This window comes from Aotus nancymaae, unplaced genomic scaffold (assembly GCF_030222135.1).
Source record: "Aotus nancymaae isolate 86718 unplaced genomic scaffold, 86718_ANA_hifiasm-v0.15.2.pri h1tg000029l, whole genome shotgun sequence".
NCBI lineage: Eukaryota > Metazoa > Chordata > Mammalia > Primates > Aotidae > Aotus > Aotus nancymaae.
In genome coordinates this window covers 76313101-76332308 of record NW_026988442.1, presented here as the reverse complement: position 1 = coordinate 76332308, position 19208 = coordinate 76313101, and the positions used below count along the sequence as shown (strand labels likewise).

The 19208-nt window shown below is 40.4% G+C and overlaps 1 protein-coding gene across 15 annotated transcripts in view; it reads right to left on the bottom strand.

Annotated features, from left to right (window-relative positions):
* The window catches only part of ZRANB3 (zinc finger RANBP2-type containing 3), a 313593-nt gene extending 304028 nt beyond the window's left edge, over window positions 1-9565 (bottom strand). For 8 of the 15 annotated variants that reach the window (XR_010344621.1, XR_010344622.1, XR_010344624.1 and 5 more), the window contains exon 1: window positions 9297-9565. Coding sequence is in view for 6 of the 15 variants with exons in the window: in XM_064382812.1 (XP_064238882.1) it covers window positions 9297-9346 (50 nt within the window). In the remaining 9 variants the exon portion in view is untranslated. Of the gene's footprint in view, window positions 1-635; window positions 656-5544; window positions 5674-9296 lie in introns of those variants that run through there. The other 7 variants (XR_010344625.1, XM_064382814.1, XM_012468447.3 and 4 more) reach the window with 3 other exon arrangements.
* Between the last annotated feature and the right edge of the window lie 9643 nt (window positions 9566-19208).

Sequence of the window (19208 nt, the reverse complement as noted above, 5' to 3'; positions counted from 1 at the left end):
AACTAGCTGGGTGTGATGGCACATGCTTATATTCCCAGCTACTCAGAAGGCTAAGGTGAGAGGATCACTTGAGCCTGGGAGGTCGAGGCTGCAGTGAGCCATACTCATGCCACTGAACTCCAGCCTGGGAAACAGAGTGGGACCCTGTCTCAGAAAAAAAGAAATGGGCTGGGCATGGTGGTTCACACCTATTATTCCAACATTATGGGAGGCTGAGGTGGGCCAATCATTTGATGTCAGGAGTTCAAGACCAGCCTGGCCAACATGGTGAAACCCCGTTTCTACTAAAAATACAAAAATTAGCTGAGAGTGGTGGTGCATGCCTGCAGTCCCAGCTACTCAGGAGGCTGAGGCAGGAGAATCACTTGAACTGGGGAGACGGAGGTTGCAGTGAGCTGAGAGAGCCAAGATTGTGCCACTGCTCTCCAGCCTGGGTGACAGAGCAAGACTTCATCTCAAAAAAAAAAGGGGGGTGGGTGGCAAGTAAGGTGGCTCATGCCTGTAATCTCAGCACTTTGGGAGGCCAACGCAGGTAGATCACTTGAGGTCAGGAGTTCAAGACCGGCCTGGCCAACATGGTGAAACCCCATCTCTACTAAAAATGCAAACAATTAGCCGGGCGTGGTGGCACACACCTGTGATCCCAGCTACTCCAAAGGCTGAGACAGAAGAATTGCTTGAACCTTGGAGATGGATGTTGCAGTGAGCCAAGATTATGCCATTTCACTCCAGCCTGCTAATACAGTGAGACTCTGTCTACAAAACAAAAGGAATGAAGCATTGATACATACTACAACAAGAAAGAGGCTTGAAAACATTATATTAAGCAAAAGAAGCCAGTCACAAAGAACCACATACTGTATGATTCTATTTATATGATTCCAGAGTAAGCAAATCTATAGAGATAGAGAGTACATTAGTAGAGGTTAAGGAGGTAGGGAAATGGGATAGAGAAGAGGGAGTAACTGCTAATGAGTACTGGGTTCCTTTTTAGAGTGATAAATATTCTGAAATTAGATTGTGATGATGATTCCGCAACTCCATGAATAAGTCAAAAAACAGAATTGTAAAATGAGTTAATTTTATGGTATATGAATTACATCTCAAGCAGTTAAAAATGTATTGAAAAAAATTCAATGTAATTCTCAACAACATAAAAAAATTAATATTCTCATCTTAATAGCAGGAGGAAAAGCATTTGATAAAATTCAAAATCCATTCAGAGTAAAAGCTCCCTGGCATACCAAATATTTTCTAACAACTTTATTTATGTGATAGATTTTTAAAAATTTTAGTACTTGTTTATTTTTTGAGACTGAGTCTCGCTCCTTCACCCAGGTTCTAGTGCAGGGGTGCAATGTCTATATAATGAACTGAGTAGCTCCCTTACAGCTAGATATATATCTATCTCAGAACTGAGCTGAGAGAGCCAATATTGCACCACTACACTCCAGCCTAGGCGACAGAGCAAGACTCCATCTCAGAAAAAAAAAAAAGGGCCGGGCGCAGTGGCTCACACCTGTAATCCCAACACTTTGGGAGGCCAAGGGGAGCCTCCCAAATATATATGTGTATTTGTGTGTATATACACACACAAAAATATATTTTAATAAATATATATGTTTTTAACAAATTTTTTTTTGAGACAGATTCTTGCTCTGTCACCCAGGCTGAAGTGCAATGGCACAATCTCAGTTCACTGCAACCTCCAACCTCCCAGGTTCAAGCAGTTCTCCTGCCTCAGCCTCCTGAGTAGCTGGGATTACAGGCATGTGCCACCATGTCCAGTTAATTTTTGTATTTTTAGTAGAGACGGGGTTTCACTATGTGGACTAGGCTGGTCTGAAACTCCTGACCTCAAGCCCACCGGTCTTGTTCTCCCAAAGTGCTGGGATTACAGGCATGAGCCACTGTACCTGGCCTTATATGATGGATTTTATATTATACTTCAGATAAAATGTTAAAAGTTTTCCCTGAACAATAAGAAAAAAGATGTAAGTATGTATACTATTTCTAGTTTAATACTATAAACAGATCCTTCAACAAGGCAAAAGAGACAGAAAAAAAAATAAAATTTTAATATAACAAGATTAAGTACATAGAATAATAGATTTATAAGCAAATGTGGTAAGGTTGATGAATACGTGATTAATACACATAATGAATTATGTCGGAAAAAAAAATTTTAACTGACATCATTTTCAAGAACATCAAAAAATTCAAAGACCAGAGATTATTTTTAAAAGATGTGCAAGACTTACACACAGAAAATTATTAAATATTTTTGAAAAAAAAAATCAGATCTAAAACAAAGAAGTAGTAATCCTGTTAACAGAGTGGAACTGATTATAATATAAACAAACTCTCAGGATAACACCACATGCCACCGAAACGTGAATCCCAGTAAAAATAAAGCCAATTACTAGTTTCCAAAAGTGAGAAAAGAACTAATATTTATGGACTGCTTATCATACAAGCATGTCTATTTTATGTGAGGAACTTGGACATATACTATATTATTTAATCCTCCTAAGAACACTATGAAACAAGTACAGTATTGTATTCTTATTTATTAAGAAGGAAACTATAACAGTGAGAAAAATAAGATTCAAATAAAACTGGTATGACTACAAAGCCTAAAAAGTGAAAAGTGTTATCCAAAGATCTAAAACAAAAACAAAACATACAAAAGTCCTTGTTTGTGTCCTCATTTCCTTGAGCAGTGATTTGTAATTCTTCTTGAAGAGGTCCTTCACCTCCCTTATTCATTGTATTCCTAGGTATTTCATTCTCTTTGTAGCAACTGTGCGTGGGAATTCACTCATGATTTGGCTCCCTGCTTGTCTATTATTGGTGTATAGGAATGCTTGTAATTTTTGCATATTGATTTTGTATCCTGAGACTTTGAAGTTGCTTATTAGTTTAAGATTTTGGGCTCAGACGACGGGGTTTTCTAAATATACAATCATGTCATCTGCAAAAAAAGAGACAATTTGACTTCCTTTCTTCATATTGGAATACCCTTTATTTCCTTCTCTTGCCTGACTGCCCTGGCCAAAACTACCAATACTATATTGAATAGGACTGGTGAGAGAGGGCATCCTTCTCTTGTGCTGGTTTCAAAGGGAATGCTTCCAGCTTTTGCCTCATCAGTATGATACTGGTTATGAGTTTGACATAAACATCTCTTATTATTTTGAGATACGTTCCGTCAATACCTAGTTTATTAAGAGTTTTTTTAGCATGAAGTGGTATTGAATTTTATCAAAGACCTTCTCTGCATGTATTAAGATAATCATGTGGTTTTTGTCTTTGGTTCTGTTTATGTGATGGATTATGTTTATTGATTTGCATATGTAGAACCAGCCCTGCATCCCAGGGATGACGCCAACTTGATCGTGGTGGATAAGCTTTTTGATGTGCTGTTGGATTCGGTTTGTCAGTATTTTATGGAGCATTTTTGCATCAGTGTTCATCAGGGACATTGGCCTGATATTTTGTTGTTTGTTGTGTCTCTGCCAGGTTTTGGTATTAGGATGATGCTGGCTTCATAAAATGAGTTAGGGAGGAGTCCCTCTTTCTTTATTGTTTGGAATAGTTTTAGAAGGAATGCTACCAGCTCTTCTTTGTACCTCTGGTAGAATTTGGCTGTGTAACCGTCTGGTACCAGGCTTTTTCTGGTTGGTAAGCTATTAATTACTGCCTCAGTTTCAGAACTTGTTTTTGGTCTATTTAGGGATTTGACTTCTTCCTGGTTTAGTCTTAGGAGGGTGCATGCAGCCAGGAATTTGTCCATTTCTTCCAGATTTTCTAGTTTATTTGCGTAGAGTTGTTTATAGTATTCTCTGATGGTAGTTTTTATTTCCGTGGGATCAGTGGTGACATCCCCTTTATCATTTTTTATTGTGTCTATTTGATTCCCTCTTCTTTATTAGTCTGGCTAGCAGTCTATTTTGTTGAATGTTGAATATTGGCCCCCAAGCGCTTCTGGCTTATAGGGTTTCTGCAGAGAGATCTGCTATGAGTCTGACAGGCTTCCCTTTGTGAGTAACACAACCTTTCTCTCTGGTTGTTGTCCGCTCTGGACAACAGAGACTCTGTCACAAAGTAATAGTAATAATAATAAGGCACTACACATAACCACCTAATCAGTTGACTCTGTATGGTAGCAAGGAATCAAAAAAGGCTTCATTTGGGAGAAAAAAATGCTTGGTATGGTATACCTTACTTAAATACTAGATGCAACTCAAGCCAAAACTTGAAGAGTGGAGTCTGCAGACAGGGAATCATGATAAGGACATTCTAGGGAGAAAGAAGCCACAGTTGCAAAGGCATAGTTTTAGAAAATCTGGACCATAGTGGCTTACGCCTATAATCCCAGCTCTTTGGGAGGCTGAGGTGGGCAAATCATCTGAGGTCAGGAGTTCAAGACCAGCCTGGCCAACATAGTGAATCCCTGTCTCTACTAAAAATACAAAAATTAGCCAGGCTGAGATCTAGCCACTGCACTCCAGCCTGGGCGACAGAGTAAGACTCCACGTCAAAAAAAAAAAAAAAAAGTTTTAGAAAAATCTTAAAGCAGTTTAGTATAGCTAAAGAATAAGATGCTTGAGCCGGGCGCGGTGGCTCACGCCTGTAATCCCAGCACTTTGGGAGGCCGAGGCAGGTGGATCACGAGGTCAAGGGATCGAGACCATCCTGGTCAACATGGTGAAACCCTGTCTCTACTAAAAATACAAAAAAATTAGCTGGGCATGGTGGTGCGTGCCTGTAATCCCAGCTACTCAGGAGGCTGAGGAAGGAGAATTGCCTGAACCCAGGAGGCGGAGGTTGTGGTGAGCCGAGATCGCGCCATTGCACTCCAGCCTGGGTAACAAGAGCGAAACTCCGTCTTAAAAAAAAAAAAAAGAATAAGATGCTGTGACATGCAGTAAAGAAATAAAAACAGGCAAAGTCAAGGAGGTGCCATGCTAAGAGCCTGGACTTTTTACTGTAAGGAATTGGAAGCAATTCTTAAAGTGTAATCAGGTTGCTATTTTACAAAGATTACCTTGTCAAGTTTAGACGAATGTAGGGGCAGGGATAACCTTTTAGAAGGCTACCACAAATAGTCCAGGTAATATAATTCATAATCTCTTGGCTTTAGACTACTATGTCTAATCACCTACCTGACATTTTGGATCTCTCATAGACATTTGGGATCTCTCACAGACATTTTTAGCTTAAATGTTCAAAACCAGTCTTGATTTCTCACAAAATCTGTGTGCCCCCGAAGCCTCAGTAAATAGTACAACCATGCAAGTTACTCAAACCGGGTTTCATTCTTGATTTCTCCCTTTCCCTAAACCACCAAGTTGAATCCACTTATTATTTATTATTCCCTAAATATTAATGTATCTTAAGTCTATCCTTCTTTTTTCCCCAGTTCCATTGCTATGACCAAACCCAAGCCATCATCACCCCTTAACATGATTAGCATAATAGCTCCCAACTGGACTCCTCTATGTTTCCCTTAATACCAGTGGGTTTCTTTAAAGTACTTACTGTAATTGGCAATTATTTTTCTGTGTTTCCTTAAATTTTGTCTCTCACTTCTGTTAGAATGCCTTCATAAATCAGGGTCCACAGACTTTCTTATGGTTTTATTTCAGCACTTTAGCACCTGGCATCAGTCTGATTAACAGAAACAGTATTAATTAAAAAAGCAACACAACTGATTATGTGTGAAGTACTATTTTAAGTGTTTTATATATATTAAGTTATTTGATCCTCACAAAAGCCTCTGAGGTAGGTATTCTTATTATCTCAGTTTTATAGACAAGGAAACTGAGACACAGATGGTCAACTAATCTGTCCAAGGTAACACAATGACACAACAAAGAATCAGACGTAGGCAGACTACAGCCTATAGTCTCGATTATTCAGTACCTCTTTTAGTAGATGCTCAATAAATATTCCATGAACAAATAAATGAATGAGAGAATACAGAGAGTAGAAACAGATTTAGGGGAAAAGATTATGGGCTATGATATGGAACATGCTGAATTTGAAGTACTTGGAGAAATCTGTGAAGTACAGTGGGATAAGTAGTTGTAAGTTAGAGAGCATTTGGAAGTTACCAGGATCTCCTGGAAGCAGCCTACAAAATGCAAGTGTCTGTATTTAAAAAGTGATTATATAATTTAAAAAATAGGATGTGCTTTTAAACTGTAACCATTTTGATTGAATTCTTTTTTTTCTTTTTTTGAGACAGAATTTCCATTCTTGTTACCCAGGCTAGAGTGCAATGGTGCAATCTCAGCTCACTGCAACCTCTACCTCCCAGGTTCAAGGGATTCTCCTGCCTCAGCTTCCCAAGTAGCTAGGACTACAGGCATGTACCACCATACCTGGCAAATTTTTTATATTTTAGTAGAGATGGGGTTTCACCCTGTTGGTCAGACTGGTCCTGAACTCCTGACCTCAGGTAATCCACCCACCTCAGCTTTCCAAAGTGCTGGGTTTACAGGCATGAGCCAATGCACCCAGCCTGTCGAATTCTATAATAGCAATGTTTTAACACAGCACAGAATGGCCCACTGAGCCTCGATGACACCTATAAAAAATGTATTGTTAATATGAAATGGAATACTTGGCTTTCTTTAAAAAGTCATATTCAGTGCTGGGCACAGTGGCTCACACCTGTAATCCCAGCACTTTGGGAGGCCAAGGTGGGCAGATCACAAGGTCAAGAGATCAAGACCATCCTGGCCAACATGGTGAAACCCCATCTCTACAAAAATAAAAAAATTAGCTGAGCGTGGTGGCACGTGCCTGTAGTCCCAGCTACCTGGGAGGCTGAGGCAGGAGAATTGCTTGAACCCAGGAGGCAGAGGTTACAGTGAGCCGAAATCGCACCACTGCACTCCAGCCTGGCGCCTGGCGACTCAGACTCTGTCTCAAAAAAAAAAGAGTCACATTCAGTATCTCTATAAATGTCAAACTTGCATTTTGTTAAAATATAAAAGTGCAGAGATTACTTTTAACTTGACAAAAATCCTACTAATAGATTACAAGAAAAGCTGAGAATAACAAGAAAATGTCTGAAAAAGAAGAACAGGAGCACACTTTACCTACTAGATACCAAAACACAAAGTTACAGAAATTAAGATAATGGGTATGGTACAAGTCAAAGAAACGACAGAAAAATGAAAAAGAAGTGTCCCAAGAGAACCAGGTATAAATGAGAATTGTGAATATGATAAAAATGATACCTTAAATTAGTGGGTGTGGAGACATGAATTATTGAATAAATGGCTCAATCACAGCTCATTGCAGCCTTGACCTGGGCCCAAGCCTCACCTCAGCCTCCTGTGTAGCTGGACCACAGTTGTGCACAACCACACCCAGCAAATTTTTTTATTTTTTGTAGAGACCGAGTCTTCCTCTGTTGCCCAGGCTGGTCTAGAAATGCTAGACTCAAGTGATTCTCTGGCCTTGACCTCCAGAAGTGCTGAGATTACAGGTGTGAGCCTTATACTGCATAGTTCGAATACTCTTCAAATCTTATTTAACTTTATTGAGCCCCACTTTCTTCAACTATAAAAATGTCAAAGAAGACTTACAGGTTGTCGCCAAGGAAAATGTACTTATCATACATAACATTATTTCTGGCTCAGATGAAATGCAATAAAATGATGGCATCATTACAATTTACTGACCGGATTTACACTGAAAGAACTGCCGACAAATACAAATTTAAAAAACTAAACATTCACAGAAGACCGCATTGCTAAATTATCATTGACTACGCATTAAAAAGCAAGAGACAACACTTTGTCAGGTAGATCTACAAAAACATCTTGCAAAAGGTACAGTTGCATTCCTATATCTAGCAGGATTACACTATAAAATTTACCATCTACTTTGTATATAAACATCGTTCATGAGTATTGGACATAGACTTATTAGTGCTTTAGTAAAAATAATGCAGGAAACTGTGCTTATTTTAATTCAAAGGTAAAATGGAAAGAAGAGACCAAAAGAAGACTTAACTTAGAGATTAAAAGAGTAAGTGACATTACAATTTTGTTTAGCCTCTCTCTTCCTCACAACTTTTGGACAAGGAGCCTGTCTTTTTCAGCACTGCTCTACCCACAAACTCTGGTATAGTACCTAATACAATGTAATCGCTCATACCATAAATACAAGAGGATTTATAAGAGAAAAATCTCAGTAAAATCACGGAGTAAACCGAATTAGAATTGATTTGAGAAAGTCTCAGTCAAAATCATAAGGAAGAGTATAAGAATAAAGGGCAAACGCATAGGGAGGGAAAGCCTTTTCTGTAACTTGTATCTCCTTTATTCAGTCAGTTTTCCTGGGGACGTTAAATGTAATGTCCAAAAGCATATATACAGTCGCTCTTGAACTCCGAAGGGGGCATAAACCAGGGCCTGACATGCTAAGATTATTAGGCTGTGGGTTCCTTCAACTTTTTAATGATGCCTTTATTCATCAGTGTATTATAGTTGGCACCCCGTAATCACCTGTTTTTAGTTTTGGTTAGGTTTTTTTTTCTTTTTTTTTTTTTTTGGAAACGGAATCTCGCGATCTCGAGTCACTGTAACCACCTACCGAGTTCAAGCGATTCTCTTGCCTCAGTCTCCCGTGTAGCCGAGACTAGAGGCCCACGCCACCACGCCCGGCTTTTTTTTTTTTTTTTTTTTTTTTTTTCGTATTTTTAGTAGAGACAAGGTTTCACTATGTTCCCCAGGTTGGTCTCAAACTCCTGACCTCAAGTGATCAGCCCGCCTCGGCCTCCCAAAGTGCTAGGATTACAGGCGTGAGCCACCGCGCCTGACAGCAACTCGTTTAATGAATGCTGATTACTCAAAGAATGGTCATTACTAAAAGACCATTCTTGATTATCAATCCTTCAAACCTGAGCTCTTTTCTGTGACTTTTTTCCTTCAAAGCCGACTTTAGAAGTGTGTTTGTAAAAACGGGAGGAGTTAGTTCACAACTTCGAAGCCCTTTCTTTACAGTTCAAACTGACCACGCGAAGCCTAAAGACATTAGAGGTACCTTCTATAAATTTATCCCTGCAATCTAATAGCGAGCAGGCCAAGACGACAAAGAATGGGCCTGGGATTGAAGACCGGGGTGGAGAACAGCATGAGGGGCCTAGGAATTACTCCCATCCCAGGTCACCCACTCTTTCTTAAAATGCCATTAAATTCCGTCCAACTTTTTATCTCCCACGCAAGAAACCAGGGACTTGCCCGCCACGCCAAGCCATTTCCAGATAGTCACACCTGGTGTATTCGCTGCAGACGCTCCAACTCCCGCCACAGGTTTGGGACATGTCCGCCCCTAAGCGGAAGTGACGTTCGACGAGCCAAAGTGAAAGCAGACGAGTTTAAATACGTCCTAATAGTTTAAAATCCCTATGGTGTTCTAAGAAAACTCTTCTGGCCACCCTTCTTCCATCTTTTCTCTCTTCTGTTAGGGTTGCGGAAAGGGCTCAGTACGGCCTCGCGACAACTCGTTCCTAATTCTAAATCAGTCAAAATTCTACCCCTTTTTATTGGCTGAGGCCGCGGCATGGGTATCTCTCAGGAACTACAATTCCCGTCAATCAAAACGACAAGTGAACGGAGGAGATGTTGTGAGTAGGAGAAAAGCGTGCTGGGAATTGTAGTCCGCTCCCGGCCGAAGAGCCCAATCACCCCGCCCTCCGCCACTGAAGCTGTAGAAACCAGGTGTTCGGTTTAGAACCCGTTAGCGCTAAGGGGAGGAGCCAAGCCCTTAAGCAGCATGGCTCACTTTGCCCCACACGGAGGATGATAATTTTCCTTTACTCCTAAAAAGCACTATAAATACTCCCTGAGGAGATATGGTTGTCTTTTTACTACCTTGGGTCAGTGAAAACTCCCGAAACTCCCTCACCTTAGGCTCCAACTCGTGGGAAAAGGTGGCTCTTTTACAAGTGGGCAAAATGGCTGTCCTCCTAGTTTTACCATTGGTTGGCTTTTGCGTCCTTCAAGGGCGGTTACTTATCATGGATTGGTTCTTTTTCCCTTGAGGTTGGAGGAAGACTTGGCATGGCTCTCCCGCGGCCTGGGAGGAGATAAAGGGGTGGAGAGAAGGCGATTTTTTCAAGCGTTATTGGGCAATACTCATGTCACTCGGAGGACGTGCAGCCTATGAGCAGTCGGCTACCGGTCAACGAGAACGAAGAGGCGGGGCTAGTGCGTGGTGGGAAGGGGCGGGATTCTGCCAGCCGCGGCTGCCGCTGGAGCCGGTGTCCGGGCTGGTGATGGGGTTAATTCCCTTTCGTAAGACTCTCACTTGCACCCACCCAGCCCCGCCGTCGCCCCGCCGCGCCGCGCTCCAACTGCCTCCTCCTCCTCAGTAACGCGGGTAAGAGATGTCCTCCCCTCCCCCGTCCAGCTCCCCGGGAATAACGCGCCTCGCTCCCCTCCCCCGCCCGCCAACCGGTAGCTATAACGGAGAAGGAGGCAGGCAGGGGAAAGATGTGGTGTCTGAGAAGGTGGCCTTCCCCGCCGGGTCGTCGGCGCTCCAGCCGGGGCCTTACAACGGCCCGCTGCTACCAGCCCGCCAGGAGGTCGGGTTCCGCGGGAGCCAGGCTCGCCTGGCCCGCGGCTGCGGCTGCAGCTATAGCCACTACCTTGTGCCCACCGCCCCCACCCGGGGGCCATGTGAAAAGCAAACCCCTCGAGGCCTAGCGGACGAGGCAGGGGAAAGGTTTCCGAGTCTCTGCCATGGCTGCTTCTGCAGCCGCCGTCGCGGCTGCTCTCGCAGCCCCAGGGACTCGGGAGCCAGCCACAGCAGGCCTGCCAGGAGCGTGTGTTGCTCTCTCGAGTGGCTGGCGCCGGTGCCCCGGGCTCCCGCGGCCGCAGCCCCTGGCCTTGCACCGAGAGAAATTTCAGCTTCGACCGTGTGGTGAAATGTAGGTACATTTTGCCTGTGGTACCAGAAAAAGCACAATGGGAATATTAAAAAGAAAGTTGAATGACTGTCAATGCCACAGTCCCCCGGGATCAGATTTACACACGTTTTTATGCCTTAGTCTTAGGCTGCCAAAAAAATCTTTGTGTGCTTTGAAGTTTTTTGGTGTTTCGTTTTCTTTTGTTGTTGTTATTAGGTGCAAAGGTTGCCTCTGTTGAGCTTGTTTTTATAAAGAAACTTAAGTTATTGGGTCCATCATGCTCCGTGTATAATTGTCCTGGGATAGCAAGTCAACTGAGTAAAAGGTGAAGAGGTGCTTTCCAAGTTAGTAATGATTAGTAAACAGCAAATGGTTTTTCTAATAAAATTTTCTAAATTTAGATGTATCTTCATGGTTATAGTTTACCTAATTGTAACTTTGAAGAAACCCTTTGCTTGTAGCTTAAATGTCATTAATGACAAAAACTTATTTTTTTTTTTTAATTTTGCTCTGTCCCTAGGCTGGAGTGCAGTGGCACAATCTTGGCTCACTGCAGCCTCCGCCTCCCGTGGTCAAGCGATTCTCCTGGCTCAGCTTCCCGAGTAGCTGGGACTACAGGCGCACGCCACCACGCCCAGCTAATTTTTGTATTTTTAGTAGAGACCGGGTTTCACCATGTTGACCAGGATGGTCTCAATCTCTTGACCTCATGATCTGCCCGCCTCTGCCTCCCAAAGTGCTGGATTACAGGCGTCAGCCAGCGCGCCTGACTTGATGACAAAAACTTTTAAATGAAAAGATGGTTAAAGTCAAACTGAAAGTCTCCCCATTTATAATATTTGAAACAAGATCTAAGTATTTAGTAGGATACCAGTCTGACAGGAATAATTGAACACTTCTCGATTTCTAAAATTTTGGCATATTTGGCTATTTTCAGGGCATTCTGTTATGATTTCTGCATCGTATTTTGATCCAATGCTCGTCTTTTCAAATACCACTCTGCTTTTTTTGCCTAGGAGAATATGTCTTTAAATCATGGATTCTATAGTCTGTAGTAGACATGCTTGTGATCAGAGATAAAATTCTAGGCCCATTTCTGAGGTTTACTTGTTAGCAGAATAAACTTGGGTTCTGAAGAAATATCTTAGTTTTGATCATTTCTTCAGGGTCTGACTATGGTGGCTTAATGGTCTTCTGTATTCCATAACTAATACACCTAGATACAGAATTGACATAGATACATACATTCAAGTCCTGGAGGAAATTTGGGTATCTATCAAAAACTGAAAATTGTCAGCCATGTAGTAGTGACCTGTAGTCCCTGCTACTCAGGAGTGTGAGGTGACAAGATCACTTGAGCCCAGGAGTTCAGGGCTAGCCTAGGCAATGTAGCAAAACACCGTCTGAAAAAAAAATAAATAAATTAGAAAGAAATACATAGCCTTGGAAGGTAAGTCCCCTGAGATCCCCACAAAGTTCCTGTAACATATTTTGCCAGCTGCCAGCATAGTATTTTCCAAAACTTATTAGTTAATTGATAAATTATACAATTGATACTTTCAGATCTTGTGTGCTTTATATACAGAAAGAGCTGTTGAAATTATAGGAGTCTTCTACATTTTCTTCCTGGCTGTTGGATCTCTCCATGAACCTCAGTTCAGTTTCTTCATCTGTAAAATGAGGATGATATGCTTAGGGAGTTACGAAAATTAGAAATAAAGTCCGTAAATCCCCTAGCATTGTACCTGACACATAGTTTGTGATATTAAATATTACCTATTGTTATTTTCATGCATAGAGAATGGGTTTGTTGTTCATATGTTTAGGGTGTTGCAACCTTAGAACATATTCTGTTACTGAAGAGTACCATAGGCATATTAATTTATCTAGTGACTTAAGCACAGTTTATGGCTAGTCATTTTTTACTAGCTTACAGAAGTTTTTTTGACTTTGATTTAAAATTCAAGTGTCTGTGGAATATATTTCATATGGATTATTGGGAATAAAAATTAGTGTGCTCCATGTAGTGGTTAACTATTATAATATCTTTTAAGTTTTATTTATTTGATAGATGTTTCAAGCTCTAGTTGCTATCCATATTCATTGTGCTACCAGGAGACATTTGAACTGTTTAATACAGAGTTAAGATTAAGCAAATCATTTGAAATTGTTACGACCATATGTGACTACAGTTTTGTTGCTGTTCTTTTTAATTCTCCTTATTTATCAACATTGAGTGTTTCTTTTCTGTGAAACAGCATGTAAGTGATGCTATTCCTTTCTCTTCCCAGTCATTTCTGAAAATTTACAGTCCTCACACATAATAGTGTTCTTGGAATTTGTATAGTTAAACAAATTTAAGGTTAGCATGAAGACAGTTAAACTGTGAAGTCTTTCTGACAGGAATGCCCTGCCAGGATTCAAGGCAAGCTGCACCTTATGCAAAATAATGAGCTGAGGCATATATGGTGGGCCTCCCAAGTCGTTGGACTTAGTACAAATGGTTGCTTCCCCAAGGTCTTACATGACAGCAGCAATAGAAAATTATATAAACTTGAAATAAGCTTTTCAAGTATTATGCAGAAGATGTGCATTGCCATGCCTTGCAAGTAACAATTTTTATTTTTCTTTTTTTGAACTGGTACTTTAGTATATCTAATTATATCTATTTGAGTTAGTATTAAGTTTTAATTTCTCAGCAGTAAATTAGTGAAAATTGGTAGCAGTTTTGTTTTTCCTACTCTTGAAAATGTTACAGTGATAAACAAGGCTTGATGGGTTTGTAAAATACTGTTGCTTTTTGAATTAGAAAATTTCACTATTGACACTTTCCATAGTCTATTATAAATAAGTTGGGGAGTTAGTGTGTCAAGGAGGTGTGGTAACAAATGGTAATGTAATTTTCAAATAACTATTGCAGCACCAAATCACAGAATCAATACTCTGTCTTTATAGCCATATTTGCATATAGGGATAATTATTTCTTACAACTTAAGATAACTAAAATGGGGGGCCAGGCAGGGTGGCTCACACCTGTAATCCCAGTACTTTGGGAGGCCAAGGCAGGCGGATCACAAGGCCAGGAGTTCGAGACCAGCCTAGCCAATATGGTGAAACACCATCTCTACTGAAAATACATAAATTAGCTAGGTGTGTTGGCAGATGCTGGTAGTCCCAGCTACTCGGGAGGCTGAGGCAGGAGAATTGCTTGAACCCAGGAGGTGGAGGTTGCAGAGAGCCACGATTGTGCGACTGCACTCCAGCCTGGGTGACAGAGTGAGACTCTATCTCAAAAATTAAAATAAATAAATAAATAAAATGAGATGTCTGTTATAAAGAAAAGGAAGTCAGTTTTTCTTAGTATAATTATAAACTTTAAAAAAAATTAAATCATCTTCCACTTAATCCCTAGGACTTCCCATAATGTTTACTAACATGGACATGTGCAAAGAATCAAATCATATATTTAAAGAAAATTTTGTCACGTTAACTTTGCTTTCCAAATAAGAAAGTTATATAATTAAACACATTTGCTTGTACCTAATAAGACATTAGCATGCACATGAATGTATATCATTTCTAGAATTTTATTCAATTAGTTATTGACTGAGGGATGAAATAGAGATGAAACTAAATCCTGGCTGAAAGTTAGTTTAGTTTTGTACCTTATTTTCCAGCAATTTGGTTTTTTTATATCTAGATTTTATCTTTAATATTTTGCCTCGTCTAATCCATTCTTAGTCTCCACACACACCTATTAACTTCAATTTCTTTTTCTGAAAATTTAGAAAACCTGCAGTTTATGATCTTTGTTCCCTCTTTGCCTCACGAATTTTATATTTGTGAGTTTTTTTCCAAATTTCTGCCTGTCAGCTCACTTCTTTAGGCAAATTGTAAGGTTTTTGAGCCCCCTTATTTAATTTTTTATTTTTTTAAGAGACAGAGTTTCACTCTCAGCCAAACTGGAGTGCAGCGACAGGATCATTACTCACCACAGCCTTGAACTCTGAGGCTCAAGTCCCACCTTATGCGCCCAAGTAACTAGGACTACAAGTTTATAACTAGGACTACAGACAGGTAGCTAATTTTTTAATTTACTGGAGACAGGTTTTTACTATGTTACCCAGGCTGGTCTCCCACCTCATAGACTCAAGTGATCCTCCTTCATTGGCCTGCCAAAGTGCTGGAATTATAGGCATAAACTACTGCACCCAGCCTGTTTCATAAATTGCACAGCGTATTTAAATAATGCTTGCTTTGCTAAAGTTTTTCCCTGTAACTCTCTATAACAACTTCATCTGCAAAAGAAATTAAGTAGCGAAAATAAACTATATTTGTTTTTATTCTTCACTCTTCTTGAGAGGGAATAACTTGACTGATCTAAGCATTTAAAATAGCAAATTTTACTTCACCCAACATTAGTTCGATAAATGACAAATATAAATTACTTTTGTGGGTTAGTTGTACAATTAACTTCTCTAACCTGTCCTATAAGGCAAGGGTCCCCAACCCTTAGGAACTGGGCACACAGCAGGAGGTGAGTGGTGGGCTGGTGAACATCACCTGAGCTCCGCCTGCTATCAAATCAGCAGTGGCGTTAGATTCTCATAGGATTGCAAACCCTATTGTGAACTGTGCATGTGAGGGAGCTAGGTTGCATGCTTCTTATGAGAATCTAATGCTTGATGATCTGAGGTAAAACAGTTTCATCCCATAACCAGCCGCCTCACCCCCTGCACTGTCTGATGAAAAATTATCTTCCATAAAACAGATCCCTGGTTCCAAAAAGGTTGGGGACTGCTGCTCTAAGGACAGAAGTTCCATAACTAGGGTAAAATATCACTTTACAGTCTAAGGTAGCTTAACTGTGGATTTACTTTGTTACCTTGCCCCTCAGTGGGGAGAGAAGCTCTGGAACTTTAAAAAAAACAAAGGCTTACTGTTGTGAAATCAAAATTGTTTGTACATGTATACAGAACAATAGCTAAAGTGAGCATTAGGCCTTCATATATATATTTTTTAAATGGAGTCTTGCTCTGTTGCCCAGGCTGCAGTCGGTGGCATAATCTTGGCTCACTGTAACCTCCGCCTCCCAGGTTCAAGGATTCTTCTGCCTCAGCCTCTCAAGTAACTGAGACTACAAGTATGAGCCACCATGCCAGCTAATTTTTTGTATTTTTAGTAGAGGTGGGGTTTTGCCATATTGGCCAGGGTGGTCTCGAACTCCTGATCTCAAGTGATCCGCCTGCCTTGGCCTCCCAAAGTTCTGGGATTACAGGTATGAGCGACCATGCCAAACTTAGGCCTTCATTTAATGGGTCCTCATTTTATTTTATTTATTTATTTATTTTGATACAGAGTCTTGCTCTGTTGCCCAGGCTGGAGTGCATTGGTTCAGTCTCGGCTCACTCAACCTCCTGGGCTCAAGCGATTCTCCTGCCTTAGCCTCCCTAGTAGCCGGGATTACAGATATGAGCCACCATGCCTGATGGGTCCTCATTTTAAAAATGCTCTTGGGAAAGGAGCTTCCTCCGTACAGAATTGCTGTGTATCTGTTTGGTTTTTCCTGGAACATCGCAAATGTCCTTCACTGCGTGAATTATTAAACTGTGGTACATCCATACCATGGAATACTACACTACCATAAAAAAAGGAACAAACTGCAGTCATGCCTTGTTTAAAGTTAGGGAAAAGTTCTGAGAAACGCGTTGTTAGACAGTTTCATGCCAACATCATAGAGTGTACTCACACAAACCTACATGGTATATATCCTGATAGACACCTAAGCTATGTGATATGTATGGCCTGTTGCTCCTCAGCTACAAACCTATACAGTATGCTACTAAATATATACAGTCTATACTAAATACTGTAGACAATTCTGACACCATAGTTAAGTATCTGTTTTTCTAAACAAAGACAAGGTACAGTAAAAATAAGGTATAAAATATTTTTAAATGGTATACCTAAAGCACTTACCATGAATGTAGCTTGCAGCACTGGAAATTATGGTAGGTGAGCCAGTCAGTGAATGCAAAAGCCTAGGACATGATTGTACACCACTGCATGCTTGATAAATGCTGTATACTTGGGTTCCACTAAATTTATAATATTTTTCTGTCTAAAACATTCACTTAAGCTTGCTGTGTAACTTTTTACTTTATAAATTTGAAAATTCTTTTTTAAGTTTTGAATCTTTTGTAATAACACTTAGCTTAAAATACACAGTACAGCTGTACAAAAATGTTTTTTCTTTTTATCCTTGTCCTCTGAGCATTTTTCTGTTTTAAAAGTTTTTGGGTTTTTTGTTTGTTTTTGAGATAGAGTTTTTGCTCTTGTCACCCAGGCTGGAGTGCAATGCACGATCTTGGCTCACTGTAATCTCTGCCTCTCGGATTCAAGCCATTCTCTTGCCTCAGCCTCCCAAGTAGCTGGGATTACAGGTGCCCACCACCACACCCAGCTAATTTTTGTATTTTTGGTAGAGATGAGGTTTCACCATGTTGGCCAGGCTGGTCTCAAACTCCTGACCACAGATGATCCACCAGCCTCAGTGTCCCAAAGTGCTGGGATTACAGGCAGACATACAAAGAGGAGCTGGTACCACTCCTTCTGAAACTGTTCCAAACAATCCAAAAAGAGGGAATCCTTCCCAAGTCATTTTATGAGACCAACATCATCTTGATACCAAAACCCGGCAGAGACTCAGCAAGAAAAGAAAACTTAAGGCCAATATCCATGATGAACATAGATGTAAAAATCTTCAATAAAATACTGGCAAACCAATTGCAGCAGCACATCAAAAAGCTTATCCACCATGATCAAGTAGGATTCATCCCAGGGATGCAAGGCTGGTTCAACATATGCAAGTCTATAAACGTAATTCACCACATAAACAGAACCAAAGACAAAAACCACATGATTATCTCAATTGATGCAGAGAAGGACTTTGACAAAATTCAACAGCCCTTTATGCTAAAAACCCTCAATAAATTAGGTATTGATGGAACGTATCTCAAAATAATAAAAGCTATTTACGACAAATCAACAGCCAGTATCATACTGAATTGGCAAAAACTGGAAGTATTCCTTTTGAAATCCACTAGACAAGGATGCCCTCTCTCACTACTCCTATTCAATATAGTACTGGAAGTTCTAGCCAGAGCAATCAGGCAAGAAAAAGAAATAAAGGGTTTTCAAATAGGAAAGGAGGAAGTCAAATTATCTCTATTTGCAGATGACATGATTGTCTATCTAGAAGACCCCATCATCTCAGCCCAAAATCTCCTGAAACTGATAAGCAACTTCAGCAAAGTCTCAGGATACAAAATCAATGTGCAAAAATCACAAGCATTCCTGTACACCAGTAACAGACTTAAAGAGAACCAAATCAAGAATGAACTACCATTCACAATTGCTACCAAGAGAATAAAATACCTAGGCATACAACTAACAAAGAACGTAAAGGACCTCTTCAAGGAGAACTACAAACCACTGCTTAACGGAATAAGAGAGGACACAAACAGATGGAGAAACATTCCATGTTAATGGTTAGGAAGAATCAATATTGTGAAAATGGCCATACTGCCCAAAGTAATTTGCAGATTCAACGCTATCCCCATCAAGCTACCAATGACCTTCTTCACAGAACTGGAAAAAACCACCTTAAACTTCATATGGAACCAAAAGAGAGCCTGCACAGCCAAGTCAATTCTAAGCAAAAAGAACAAAATGGGAGGCATCACACTACCAGACTTCAAACTATATTATAAGGCTACAGTAATCAAAACAGCATGGTACTGGTACCAAAACAGAGATATAGACCAATGGAACAGAACAGAGGCCTCAGAGGCAACACAGCACATCTACAACTATCTGATCTTTGACAAACCTGACAAAAACAATCAATGGGGAAAGAATTCACTGTTTAATAAATGGTGTTAGGAAAACTGGCTAGCCATGTGCAGAAAGCAGAAACTGGACCCCTTCCTGACACCTTACACTAAAATTAACTCCAGATGGATTAAAGACTTAAATATAAGACCTAACACCATAAAAACCCTAGAAGAAAATCTAGGCAAAACCATTCAGGACATAGGCGTAGGCGAGGACTTCATGACCAAAACACCAAAAGCATTGGCAACAAAAGCCAAAATAGACAAATGGGACCTAATCAAACTCCACGGCTTTTGCATGGCAAAAGAAACAGTCATTAGAGTGAATTGGCAACCAACAGAATGGGAAAAAATTTTTGCAGTCTACCCATCTGACAAAG